This window comes from Syngnathoides biaculeatus, chromosome 17 (assembly GCF_019802595.1).
Source record: "Syngnathoides biaculeatus isolate LvHL_M chromosome 17, ASM1980259v1, whole genome shotgun sequence".
NCBI lineage: Eukaryota > Metazoa > Chordata > Actinopteri > Syngnathiformes > Syngnathidae > Syngnathoides > Syngnathoides biaculeatus.
Genome location: NC_084656.1, coordinates 8369534 through 8384151, shown reverse-complemented (window position 1 = coordinate 8384151; position 14618 = coordinate 8369534). Strand labels below are relative to the sequence as shown.

Below are 14618 nucleotides of genomic sequence, written 5' to 3'. Positions count from 1 at the left end.
TATCCTCATGTGATGAATAGCAGTATCAGTTGATCGGGATGACGGCTCCACGGTGAGTGAGCTCCAGGGCTCAGGGAAGGAACTCACGGCTCGGCCGCAGGGTTGATCGGGAAGATGGAGGAATACAGTGCTCACGGTTGTGTATGGAAGTATTCCTCCGTCTTCCTGATCAACCGATACTACTATTTCTTCATCAGATGAGGATAAAACTGAGAAATCAGCACTGAGCATAAATGGTGTCCCATGAAATCGAGCCTTTGTTGCGGCTCGGTACATGTCACATCTGCCCATGTAGGTCATGTGACTCGCGAAAATGGCAACCCCCCTGAAAATTCGTAATTGTCGATAAAAATCTTCTCAAAACCCTATTAAATGAGAGCGGATTTAACATCACATTGTCAAAATAGAGTACATATTACATGACCTATTGGATACGTTGTTAATGCAAACCAGTGGATTTCCCCTTTAAGCACATTACGATGGTTCACCAAGACAGCCACAAGTTGTCCCGCCACAACTTTTGCCACTTCTTGTGGACTGAACCAAGCAAATATCGTAAGAGCGACATAAATGTGTTGGTTGGTCATCTGGGTGTGAAGCAAGAACTCACAACGAAGAATGGGAACAATACAACTTTGAACTTCAACTGTCTCGCTTGCTTTGGAATTGGCGACGATGGACTCTCCACTGTAGGCTCTGGAGTTTGGTCTCTGAGTCATATGGGAAGATTCATGACTTGTCAAACAAAAAGTGAGTGTCCAGGATCAAAGACAAAGTCAAGTATCTGCTTTGCGTGCCTTCCGTGAAAGGCAAAGGGGGGTTGTGAAGTCATCACTTTCTTTGGCTGGACAACCATAACCCATCCCCAATACTCGCCCGATCTGGCACCATCAGATTATCACCTTTTTGGACCTTTAAAAGAAGGAGTTAGGGGTCAGCACTTCTCTGATGACAAATAAGTGAAGCAAGTTGTAAAAAAAAAAAAAAAAAAGAAAAGAAAAAAAACCACAGCCTACTGAATATGACAAGGCTCTTATGCTTGCCCCTATTAATGGAAAATGGGCTTTTACGTATACAGAATTTTTCTACCATCACAGTACTTAAAACGCTGACCTGATCCCCACATGGTGTCTGGTCTTGGAAGCTAAGTAGGGTTCATTCCTGGTTAGTACTTGGATGGGAGACCTCCTAGGAATACCAGGTGCTGGAGTTGGGCAGTGGGGCAACCACCTGCTCCCAAAAAAGAACTACAGATTGCTGAAACCGCACTCGTGGCCTAATGTGCCTCATGACATTGAGAGATCTAGCTAACTGAACTAATTCACTAAGGTACTCAAAGCACTCAAAGACTGTCTCTCTCCGTCTACTGACTACACAGCGTAAGGTGCAACTTGGTGTTCAGTATCTTGCTCAAAGACAACTGACGTGGTCACTGCGGGTCAAACCCACAACCTTGGGGTAGGCAGATGACCACTCTAACATCTGTGCCATGCCATCCTATTAATGTTCATCAATGGACACTTGGTGTTGAGGGGGAAAAAAAGATTATATTGCAAAGTAACAATGACATCCCTAATTATTGAGCTTTTCAGAGGAAAACAGGGCTTATTACTTTTTGACTGCCCCTTGTCAAATTTTGTATTTTGTGACACGAGTCCTGGAACCTATGCCACCATTTTTATGCATCCCCAAAACTATAGAAAAACAAGGATATGTGAGTGTGTGTGCAGCAATGTATAAACTCGTTAGAGTAAAGTGTGGATATGCTTACCTTTCTCCCAGAAAAGAGCATGCAGAGCTGGTGCACGGAGCCCCCATTCTTGGTCAGCTCTTTCTTCAGGGTCTTGGGCGAGGGCAGCGTCCAGCCACTCTTGTGGCGCGTGCCGCCTGGCTCTAGGCAGTTGATGGCATTGTCTGAGGTGAAGCAGGGCGTGCGCGGGTCCTGCAGCAGGCTGCCCTCGCTGTGGGTGCGCCGGCGCAGGGAGTTCTGCACACTGAGGCCGCCCCCGCCGTGCTTCTCGCAGGTGGCGCCCTCCACCATAGAGCGTCGCTTGCTGTCACTTCGCTGCAGGTAGGCATCGTCGCTGTCGTCCTCTTCGGAATCTTCGTCCTCGTCCTCCTCCTCCTCTTCCTCGTCATATTCTTCTTCATCGGTGTTGGGCGAAGACAGGGCGTCCGCGCTGAATGAGCGGTCCAGGCGCAGCTCAGGGATGACGAATGAGGAGGAGGAGGACGAAGGGGGGGCGTTGGTGTCGGGCGGCTCGGAGGCATTGTCCTCGTCTGCGTTAGATACCAGCAGGTGGAGGTGAACTTCCTCTTCCTCTCGCTCTACTCCCTCCTCCAATTCGCTCTTTCTGCTCGCCCCATCCTCTTCCTCATACACTTCCTCTCTCTGGTTGCCCTCTCTCCAGATCTCCATCTCGTGTCCATCCATGCTCCTCCAGTCCTCGCCCTCGGTGGAAGGCGGAGGGGTGGGGGGCACCTTGTGGCGCTCCTCAGACCCGCCCAGGCTACCGAGGGGAAGGTAGACCTCATTCAGAGGGCTGAGGGGCTCAGAGGGGTGAGGGCTGCTCAGGGTCAAAGGTTCAGAGGGGCTGGATGGATACAGACTGCTCTCCTCCCCTTCAGAACTGCGAGGTGGTAGGTGGAGGCACACGCCACCTCGATCCCCCCCGACTACGCCCAGCTCGCAAGAGGGCACGTCCAACTTTGGCTCCAACATCTGTACAGACACAGAACACGAAATGACTTTGAAATTGCAAATCAAAATTTGTGTTTGGTGATGTGTCCGCTGCATGCGTCATAGTAAAATGACCAGCAGTTTGGTAATCAAGTGCTGCCTGAATAATTAAACATACTGTAGAATGGATGATGCCCATTTTTCTACTTGGTACCACAACATGCTTTGGTTTATCTTTCTTTATTTCATTCATTCACTAAAAGTAATATCTGAGTCAAGACAGTATGGTGTGATGTACATGTAGTTGTACACAACTGCACACGATGACCAGAATACTAAGCACTGTTCATCACATTTGCATTTTAAATACCTTAGAAAGTGCATTTTTATGTTGTTTCAAGGATGAATCATATGCAATATTCAGCATTATGAACTAAAAAAAAAAAAAGCAAACAACTCACAGTCTTCCCGAGCATCACAATGTTATCAATAAAAGACAAGCCTCTTGCAAAGTTATGACAGCAATATATGGTCAAAGTCAGACACCATCCATCTTTTGTCTGTGTTTGAGTGGCTGGAGTATCGCAGTCCCTCAACACAAACGCAGCCAACAGTGCAACACAAACCCACAATAATCCATCCTTCTAGCTTTACTCACTATATGTGCCTTTAACCTCTCCCGCGGCCCACAGAGCCATGAGCGGTTGCATCTTTGAGTGGGCCAACAATGGGCCAAACCCACATAGCGAGCCAACATGACTTCCAAGATGATACATTTCTAATGAAGATGAATACTTAATGTTCAACACTGTTGTGGTAGGGAAAAAAAAACAACTGCTGATGCAATGACACCACGTGGTGATTTTAAGTACCTCGAGTCATTATCGTTCCAGGAAATGAGATACCAAACAGGGCATTTTTGTTTTTTAACATTAAGGCATTATTGCTTACTTGCTCATAATGTGCATGGTGATTAAACTTAAGCTGTGGAAGACGATTAAAACACTGAGGAGTCCTTTCAATCTTATGTATGGCCATTAAAACAAGTACAAAATCCTGAGGCGCTCGACATCAATAATCACAAAGCTTCCATATTAGTTTGAACATTATTTGATTTGGTTTTATGAGTATGAATATCAAAAGTGAGTTGACAGCAGGTTGGCCACTGTTCAGAAAGCAGCTGCAACTCCTACAAAGTGAGCAGAACTTTAAAGGCATTAAAATACAGTACATAAAAAAGTGATGTGCAGCGTGGGCTGAGAATGTTTGCTTGCAAATCAAAAAACGAAGGAGTAAGACTTTGTGGGCTGCTTTAAAGTGGAAATACTTCAAAAATGTAACTTTCAGTGGCTCACAAACAAACAGGTGTGATAAAAGTGAATTTTAACAACCAATTTAATATTTCGTTATTTGTCAGGTCTGTGAGTGAACTGTTCTGGACTCTTGCCGCACTTCTGCAAAATTGGGATTAAATAATCACATCAGGTTTTTGAACAGGAAATATATACCTTTGTAAATAAAACTCAAAGATGGAATAATTACATGATTTGAAAAAAAAAAGTGGACAGCCAAGCACAAATCTTACTCCTCACTATTCCTGATAGAAACAGTAAGGAGTCAATTTTTAGTTAGGTGTTATTGCATTTTTATAGCATATTTTATATATAATGTAAAGGTGTGCATTGTACATTGTTATAACATTAAGCAGCCTTTGAACATACCGTTTGTGCACGACTTTAAAAAGCCAACAGAGGCAAATACAGTCAAAGAGAAATATGGCCGTGAGCTGCACCAGCATCCATTAAGACACACTTGTTATTTACTGGACTCATGAGTGGATGTATGAATTAATAAGTCTTCCACTGGGTAGAGCAAATCAATTCTGTCTTCTCAGAGCCTCGTGAAGGGGGCTCATTGTGTCAGTCAGGCCGACCCGTGATGACGTGGCGCAGTCACAAGATGCTCGGCTCAAATTGCCAAGAAGGATCTCCTCTCATGAGACTACACGGGCTGTTTAAAGTGGTTCAGATGAGTTGCCCTCAAATTGCCGTCTCGGACACGCTGCCATTTAAGCCTTTTACCTTTACCCTTCATGCGGTGATTAACTATATGACATTACGTTAAAGTATGCTTGAGAACAACTACTATGTTTTAAAAGACTTTCAATACATTTCAAGGGTTGACAATTTAGCCACTTTAGGCTAATTCTCCAGTTAGAGTTCATCAAAGTAAATGTTCTGGAATTGATCCAAAATGGACATGAGTCCATGAGACTCTTTTGTGACTCCTGATAATGAGCAACAAGGAAAAAAAAAAAAATAGAATCACCGTTAAACCTTAGCAAAATGTTCCACGTTAAATAGCATGAGGAAAGAATACCATGGGGGTGGGGGCGGAAGCTTTGTAGTTTACCATTGCTCATATGTCTAGGACACCAGCTCTAGGATAATTAGATTAATTTGGTCAAATTCACTACTAGGAGATCAATGTGTGAGAATATACTGAGTTTTCAGATGTCGGCACAGAAAAGTGCGAGTCATTTTTCAGAAAAATATTTATTTTAGCGACGATTTCGTATCCCTGTTGTCCAGGCAGTTTAAAAATATAATTCAAAAAATATACAATATTATAAAATAATAAATATTTTAGATAGTAAAATACATTATTTAAAAAATATACATATAATTAAAAAATAGATACAAAAATAAAATAGATGTTCAAAAGTACTGAAATGTACTACAATAATTTTCTGTAGATTAAATGTTGAATTTGACTAATTCACTGAGCTCACTTCAAGGCAAGGGTGGGCAACCTATGGTCAGTGGGCTATCTATTGTGATTGACAACAACCAAAATATTTTGAAGAACACAAAAATGAAAACTCTGAATTATTCCAAAGCGGTTCCATTTTTATCATGGACAATTATTGGATACGCTGATTTTGTTTTTATTCCTCTACATCCCCTTTTCGGGAGCCTCAATATGCCTGAAAACTCACCAATTCTAAAAACTGACTGTATCCTGGTAAGAAAACAAACAGAAAAAGTGTTCATTCAGGGGACCTAAACACAAACCCCCAAAACTCACACAGCAGCGCCTCTTGGAAAATTTGAAAGAATTATCTCACCCCATACCACAGTTTCATCTTGACACAAACTGTGGAGAACACATCTATTATAAAAAGTGCACATTCCTGAAAAGGAACTTGCCCATTTTTATTGTGAGTAGTCATTTCAGGCATTTTCCAGGGCTCTTAATTTGGTGAAAACGAGGGATTTGGTCTAAATCAGAAGTGTGTAACATAGACAGATGGGAGAAGCTAAATTAATAAGTTTTTTCACTAATGTGAATGGAGCACTGTGCCAAATTTTAATGATAGGAAAAGTTAGTTTTCATTTCTGCTCAAAACTTTAAGATTACTTTTATTCTTTTGTTGCACAATAAAAATGCAAAACAAAAAAATGTTATTTTGAAAAGGCACCCTAGACATGTACATGTTGCTCACTAAGATTATTCATGGAGTGTATTATTAGGTAGTATGCTAACATTTCCAGTACTACATTATAGTTTTTGGCTGTTTTTCCTTGTTACATTTAATCTTTTTAATGTTCCAACATCATAAGTTTACACGAACTCTTTATTTATTACAAGTTCGGACTGGTTCTCAGTCTGATGTTTGCACAGCACTGCGGTCGACTCACGTTGTTTTAATACACGCTCGTGTAAATCAATTTGATGCTGCGTCCTGCCAGCACACCTCATAAATAACACAACACCCAGTCGCCACGATCATGCCCTAAAATGTTCATTTGTTCTCACGACAATGGCTGTGATTTTCCAGATAGGAAGGAGTGCTTGGATTTCGAAGCAAGTGGAAATGCGGAGTAAAATGGGTTTGTTTCAAGGGGGGAAGCCTTAACAAGTCTGAGCGTTTGTCTGCTTGTGAGGTCATGCAATGAATTTATGTAATAAAAACCAAATGATGATTGTACGCATTGCTGACATGCCTCCCAATATTACTAAAATAAAGAAATAAATACAAGCACAAGCAGACCTTTGTTCCTGCTTCCTGTCTTGCCAAAAGGTAATCCAGATCTTTCTTACTCCTGTCTTCAATTCCCCCGCCCGACCGCCTGCAACATGAACGCTCTTAAAGGCTCCATAGTGATGCATGGAGACGTATATTAACAATGAAGTGCACTTGCTGAGAAGAACAAGCGGTTCCTCTGGGGGGAAATCGAGCACGCCAAACGTTCCATTCCGCTCTCTCGTCCTTCTTATGACTTTTTCTTCCGGGAGTTGAGATATGGTTGTTGGAGACAGTCACAATGTATCCCTTGCTCTTTTTTTTTTTCATACTGTATACAAAACATAAAAGCTGTCCAAAAATGTTTTTTTGTCACACTATTTGAAAATAACTGACCTAGTGTGCTAAAACAGTGACAAACTGATGACTAGGAAGCAACACAATAAATTGATCTTTCACTGACGTGCTATTTACATTTTCCGCTTCCACCTCACTAACCTTCACCTTTTGTCATGTCTTCATTAAAGAGGCTGTTACTGTTAAAGTTATGACACAATGGAGCCACCTGTCAGGAACACTAGTACCCTCTCGCGCACTCTCAACGTTGGAGTCACACGAAACACACAACAAAGTCACGTACGCAATGGGAACAGCTCCTTTTTAAAAGACATGTACATTTCACATTTTGTTGAAAATCAATGGAACCCCCAATGAGCAGTGTTATATCAGTCAGCGAAAGTGACACACACAGGGGATGAGATTGGATAATTTAACCTTTACTGACTTTGATCAGAACGGCGGGGACTTGAGAAAGCTAATAGACACAATTGCGTATTCTACTAGGTACTAGTGATTAAAGTGAAGAAAAACTGTGCTTGGAGAGCCAAAAGAGGAGTGGCATACTCAACAGTGAGGTCAATGAGAAGGTTAGAAAACTTCAAAGGGTTGCACTTTTATGTTGATGGACTATTAAGAGGATGAAGGTCTTCCTATAAACTCAAACACTCAGCCCTTAGGTGAGACCATCTGGAATCTCGGGACAGGATGAGTCCATTAGGAAATGATGACGTTTATCATCATTAATCTTTCACAGTGCTCAATGAGCTAGGGCGGTGGTATTCAAACTTTTCGGGCAGTGCCCCCTTTTATGGAGATTGACTTTTTCTGCACCTCCCTCCCCGAACAAGAAAAGAAAAATGAAAGTGTGGTGTGGGTGATAGTGCTGAAAATTGTAAACAGATATTGAGAAAAAGTTGTAAATCTGCTATTGAAAAATTGTCAAGTGGATGGGGGTGAGGGTGGGTGGAGTGGGGGTCAGTAACAATCCGTACCCCCACCTGACATGATGCCTGTGGGTTTTTTCCCCACACGGTTAACAGCTATTATTTGGCCCTAGTAAAGTACAGTAAATAGTGACAATATACCACTGCATAAAGGTGTAGTGTAAGAAAATTTCTGGTAAGTACTTTAGCCTTTTGGGGATTGTATTATGATCAAGAAGCTAATAAACTATACAAGACAGATATGAGACAAATATTTTAATACTACGCAAAATAGTTTTTACTATTGTTCTTCAGACAAATGATTCACCTTTATTGCGGCCTGAAAATGCAAATAACTCATTTCAATGTATTCATCTATTGCTAGTGTGTGTCTCCCGGTGAAAATGTATGAATTTGAATGGTTCCAAACATGACCAACTGAGACTCACTCTAGTCACTAGTTTCACTGATTAACACAAACATTGGTGGACATATTTATCATAGCAGGGTCCTGGGAACCACGCTCACAAATTGAATAGATTGTTTGGTTTGATGGAGCCATTTTAGGCTAATTCCAAAGCTCATACTCATATATTACAGCTCTTCAAGTAACGAATTCACGCAAATGATGATCACTCAGAACCAGGTATTTTAGTCAGATAGTCGACAATACATTGTGAGATTTTTGGCCAATGTGTGCAGAGAATGGGATCAAAGTTTGATGATTATCTAGACGATTGTCCCGCATGAAAAACAGTGTGCAGCTTCCATCATAGCTTGAAACATTCCAACTAAACTCATCTTCAGTCATCCACCCATTTTCTGTACTGCTTATCCTCACTAGGGAGCCTATCCCAGCTGACTCTAGGCGAGAGGCGAGGTACACCCTGAACTGGCCGCCAGCCAATTGCAGTGCACATACAGTATAAACAACCATTTACAACTCACATTCACACCTATGGGCAATTTAGTCTTCAATCAAACTACCAGGCATGCTTTTGGAACGTGGAAGGAAACCGGAGTATGTGAATAAAATACCCACACAGGCACAGGTAGAACATCCATACTCCACACGGACAGGGCCAGATTTGAACAGAACTATGAGGCAGATGTGCTAACCAGTGGTCCACCCCATCTCCTAAACTATTATTATTATAGTCAATGTTAACATGGTAACCCTATTAGTGTACAATGGCAATATGCAAGCAGTATTCCTTGTGATTTTTTGAAGGTCAAACACTTGTTACAAAAATAGAACTGTAGGGTGGACACACAAACACACACACACACACACACACACACACACACACACAAACTCACAGAGAGAGTCACGGACAGTCACCCAGGGACAATTGTGTGACCTCTGTCCTAGTTACCATGACAATGAGAGACCTATCCCAGGGGAGCAGCTGTGCTCCAATGCGGCGCCTCCAAATGTTCCAGCTCCACCTCTGAACTTGTCATCCCACTTCTTTCCCCTCACTTTATCATGAGGCACCTCCAGTGCTGCCATTAATTTCCTGCGGTTGTTTTTGAGTAAAGTACAACATAAAGGTGCATCAGCATCAGTTCTCCTCCTTTCACTTTCGCTAGAGCAACGTTCAAGCTTTAATGTATCCCCATGCCAAATCTGCACACGGTCTCAATAAATCCGAACCAATTCAATTAGCAAAGCAGTCAGAAATACAGTCAGATGCCAACCATGCATTCTCTTTCCGCTTTCTCTTCGCCATCGCAGCCACCTCCGAGCAGTTCTTCCCTCTCACCCTCCCCTTCCACCCCCGCGATTCGCAGCTGGATTTGCACAACACCGAGTTGCCTGTCAAGATGTTTACATCCAGTTCCAACAACACAATCTGCATGTAAAGTCGTTTGTCAAAAGAGCATGGAAGGTCAGCAATATCTTTTTCGACATTCCAGTGGACAGACAAGGTAAACAGGACAAAATTTGTGTTTCTTTCAGCGGGCTCAAACTCATTTTTGTCACGGGCCACCTTGTAGACATTGCTTCCCTCGGAGTGTCGTTATTGACTGTGAACCCATATAAATTCTTGTCTTATAACACGACCCATACACAATAAATTGATGGATAACTACTTTTGAAATCAGAAGCCAATAAAAAAATGTTTGTTCAACTATTATCACATGTACAGTGAAGAAAATAAGGATTTGAACACCCTGCTAAATCATGGAGGGGTCTAAAATTTCCATCGCAGGTGCACGTCCACTGTGAGAGAGATAATCTAAAAATAAAAATCCAGAAATCACGATGAATGATTTTTTTTTAACAATTTATTTGTGTGATACAGCTGCAAATAAGTATTTCAACACCTGAGAAAACCAATTTTAATATTTGGTCCAGTAGCCTTTGTTTGCAATTACAGAGGTCAAACATTTCCTGTAGTTGTCCACCAGGTTTGGACACACTGCATGAGGGATTTTGGCCCACTCCTGCACACAGATCTTCTCTAGATCAGAGAAGTTTCTGGGCTGTCGCTGAGAAACATGGAGTTTCAGCTCCCTCCAAAGATTTTCTATTGTGTTTATGTCTGGAGACTGGCTAGGCCACGCCAGAACCTTGATATGCTTCTTACTGAGCCACTCCTTGGGTTTCCTGGCCGTGTGCTTCGGGTCATTGTCATGTTGATTGACCCAGCCACGACCCATCTTCAATGCTCTGACTGAGGGAAAGAGGTTGTTCCCCAAAATCTCACAATACATGGCCGCAGTCATTCTCTCCTTTATACAGTAAAGTCGTCCAGTCCCATGGCTAGAAAAACACCCCCAAAGCATGATGCTACCACCGCCATGCTTCACAGTAGGAATGGTGTTCTTGGGATGGAACTCATCATTTGTCTTCCTCCAAACCTGGTTAGTGGAATCCTGACCAAAAAGTTCAATTTTGGTCTCATCTGACCACAAAACCTTCTCCCATGACTCCTCTGCATCATCCAAATGGTCATTGGAAAACTTAAGATTGGCCTTGACATGTGCTGGTTGAAGCAGGGGAACCTTCCGTGCCATGCATGATTTCAAAGCACGACGTCTTAGTGTATTACGTCTTAGTGTATTACTAACAGTCACCTTGGAAACGGTGGTCCCAGCTCTGTTCAGGTCATTGACCAAGTCCTGCCATGTCCTCCTGGGCAGATTCCTCACCTTTCTAAGGATCATTGAGAGCGGTGATATCTCTGATTGAGATTGACCGTCATGTTTAGCTTCTTCCATTTTCTAATGATTGCTCCAACAGTGGACATTTTGTCACCAAGCTGCTTGGCAATTTCTTCATAGCCCTTTCCAGCCATGTGGAGTTGTACAATTTTGTCTCTGGTGCCTTTGGACACCTCTTTGGTCTTGGCCATGTTACAAGTTTGAGCATACTGATTGTATGGAGGAACAAGTGTCTTTATGCAGCTCACGACTTCACACACGTGCATGGAGTGGAGTTGGACTTTAAAAGGCGGACTAACGGTTCTTTGAGGGTCAGAATTGTAGCTGATAGACATGTGTTCAAATACTTATTTGCAGCTCTATGACACAAATAAATCATTATAAAAGCATACACTGCGATTTCTGGATTTTTCCTTTTAGATTATCTCTCTCAAAGTGGACATGCACCTACGATGAAAATTTCAGACCTCTCCATGATTTCTAACTGGGAGAACTTGCAATAAGGCACGGTGTTCAAATACTTATTTTCTTAACTGTATTTCAAAAGAAGGATCGTAACATAAGATGCTCAACATTACACAAGTAGAGACAGCAATTTGGATTATTTTCTCAAGAAACAGGAACTGGACACACATGGTTTGATTTCACGGACCACATAAGATGATGTTGCAAGACTGATCTGGCCTCCAGGCCACCATTTTGACACCTAGAGTTAAGATAAATGCTGTCAGAATTGGAATGGCTGGGACAGGTGACCCTGTAGCGGGTTGGGGTGTGTGTGTGTGTGAAGCACTCTGGTATTTGGAATGATGCACCTTCATATGCAATCTGGCGTTCATGTCAAAGAGTCTGTTTTTCTGGTCTGTGTGCAGGTTTTTCGACCCAACAGACATTGGTTAAAATCCTGAATGATCGGTCCACTTGTGAGAACGTTTTAGGGTCAGAAGTGCAACTGTTGGCCCAATAGGCAAGGGTTGAAGGCGTTACCTTGAAGTCTGACAAATAGTAGGATCGCAAAGCAGGAGACGGTACGTGATATGCCCAGGTGGAAGGACCCTTACCCCGGTATTGACCATTTTCAAGGTCTCAACGCAACAGAGAAGGCTTCAAATTCAGCCTTCAAGTGCTCCTTCATTTAGTTCTGAAAAATGGTGTCAGAAGGAGGATCTCTACCAGTGAGTCCATCTAATGATATACCTAAATCAATTACCCACACAACAGTGGAACCCAGTCAGACCCTAAAGATGGGTGAGGCACTTGTATAATTTGACCAGAGAACTGACAGTAGGCAAAGATGATTCATCTCAATATACCTTGGTCGTAAACCAGGTTGAGAATGATACTTCAAGTGTTCTGTGCAAAATGTTGTCAAAAGTAGGATGAGTAACTCTGAAAGCATCAGCGTTCTAATGTGAGTGAGAGAAGGGACCCACTGAAGAGGCGACACCCCAGCAATGGGTTAGAGTGAGTGTACAGACACAATTCAATTGACGCTGGCTGAGGATTTTCTTCGGCAGTGTTTTGTGACAAATGGCATTAGAAGTGGGATCTCTCAGCTCGAGACATACAAGTATACTTAGATCAAGTGGCAACAGACAAGGCACAAGGATGGGTGAGACACCCGAATAATTGGAATAAAACCCCTGTGTACGACAGCTGGTCGAGGGTGCTACTTCTCAAGAGTTCCATGGCAAACTGCAGTGTGCCCAAACAAGTATAGCATAACCTACAATACGGGTCAAAAGGATTCACTGGAATTAGAATGGGATATCACAGATACCCCAACGTCCCCACTCTCTTCTATACGAGTACATGTACAGTGGAAATAAATTGCCCCAGTCATTTAAAAATGAATTAGCAGATTCCTCTCATCAGAAACCATGAAATAATACCATGCAGCATATACTTATATAAATATAAAACTGGGTGTGTTGACACGGATGGTTCACTGTATGTCAACAAGAGTCTGCACTTTGGGGATTTGAGTTCCATTACCGCTGTATGTAATAGCGATTAGGAGCTGTATAGATGATCCGTATAGAGGATCCATCTCGGAATGGATTTATTATATGCACAGCAATGCGCCGGGCTCTTTCGCTCCTCGATTTTCACGGGCGCAAGAGCGATGAAGCGATCACCGTCATTTATCCATCACGGGCGTCCATTTGGATCGTGCTTGGATGAGGGGCAACGGAACGAGTGTGCTACAGAACAAGTGGTGGTGGTGGTGGTGGGGGTCGTTGGATCAATGAAAACAAGGAAGTGCGATCATTATTGAAGACTGGCTTCATGCTTCATAGGAGACATATTTCAAAAACATCACACGTTATTCGGAGATTTTTCCATCATAGTGAAAGTTTATTTAATAATAACGTCTAATGGTGGTGGGATGCGGTCTAAATGTGCGAAGGCATAATTGATTGACAATGTTCACTGTGAGAATGTCATTGACGTACAGTAACTTGGCTTTTGCTGTGTAATGCCAAGCAGCTGAGGACAATGTGACCACTGAGCGTCACAGGAAAAGGCGTTCGAAGAAAGAAAGAACCGCCTGTACACTATATTTTGTACTGTATGCGTGTGTACGCTTTCAGTGAAGTAGGCTTTTGACTCTCTTGCATTGATTTCCAGTGTGACATCAAACACAGAGTGGTCTTCTAAAGCATCTTGTTCTTGCTTTTTCACTCCCGTTAGAATGTTGTTGGGTTTTGCAGGTTGTATAGTTGACCATATATGGAAAAGTCATGTCGCCTAGACATGATTTTGTCCTCAATGGCAGAAGCATCATCAAGCGTAGATTATTTGCCCACCATTTTGACTTCCTAGACTTTTTTTTTTACCGAGTCACAGATTTCCATAATTTTCACAATAACATTCATTTATTGTCAAGCAGGGAGACAATTTCTCACCCAAAGGATGTTTTGTTTATTGTCGTGAATTCACATTTGCTGCAGTCTTTATTTTAAATGTATGCATATATGACAATGTGATTGCAAAGCGTTATATACAGTATATTCTAGTAGGTTTGGTCCTTAGGGTTTGATTTTTCAGGTTTTTAAATGCTCCATGGGACCCTAATTAACATTTTATCATACGATCATAATTAACATTTGTCGTTGTTGACACTTGAACCTTTTGTGGGCAAAACCAAAGGTGAAAAATGAGCCTTAATTCAGGATCATCTTTGAACAGGGGAAAAAACAAATTAAGTCTATTCTATAGTACAGCTAAATGTTATTTGGGGTTAATCGGAGGCACTTTCAGTGATAGCAAATGTGTTGTGACTCCCACATTGGTTTCAATGTGGTTTGTTATTTCAGAACACTGTGACATCCCAGTTCGAAGTGAGTGCGCACACTTCTGCCAACCGCGTTGTTTATTTTTACTTTCCCCACTTGAAAAAGATAAAAAGAATATTCCACTGACTTGTAGAGGTTATAGGTCACATTAATGGTGGAACAACTTTTGAAATGCTTTA

The 14618-nt window shown here is 42.1% G+C and overlaps 1 protein-coding gene across 18 annotated transcripts in view; it reads right to left on the bottom strand.

The window, feature by feature from the left end:
* The window catches only part of rgs3a (regulator of G protein signaling 3a), a 147671-nt gene that overhangs the window by 42084 nt on the left and 90969 nt on the right, over nt 1–14618 (bottom strand). For 17 of the 18 annotated variants that reach the window (XM_061847530.1, XM_061847523.1, XM_061847516.1 and 14 more), the window contains one exon: nt 1772–2722. In XM_061847530.1, coding sequence (XP_061703514.1) covers nt 1772–2722 — 951 coding nt within the window. Of the gene's footprint in view, nt 1–1771; nt 2723–6734; nt 6916–14618 lie in introns of those variants that run through there. The other variant, XM_061847534.1, reaches the window with a different exon arrangement.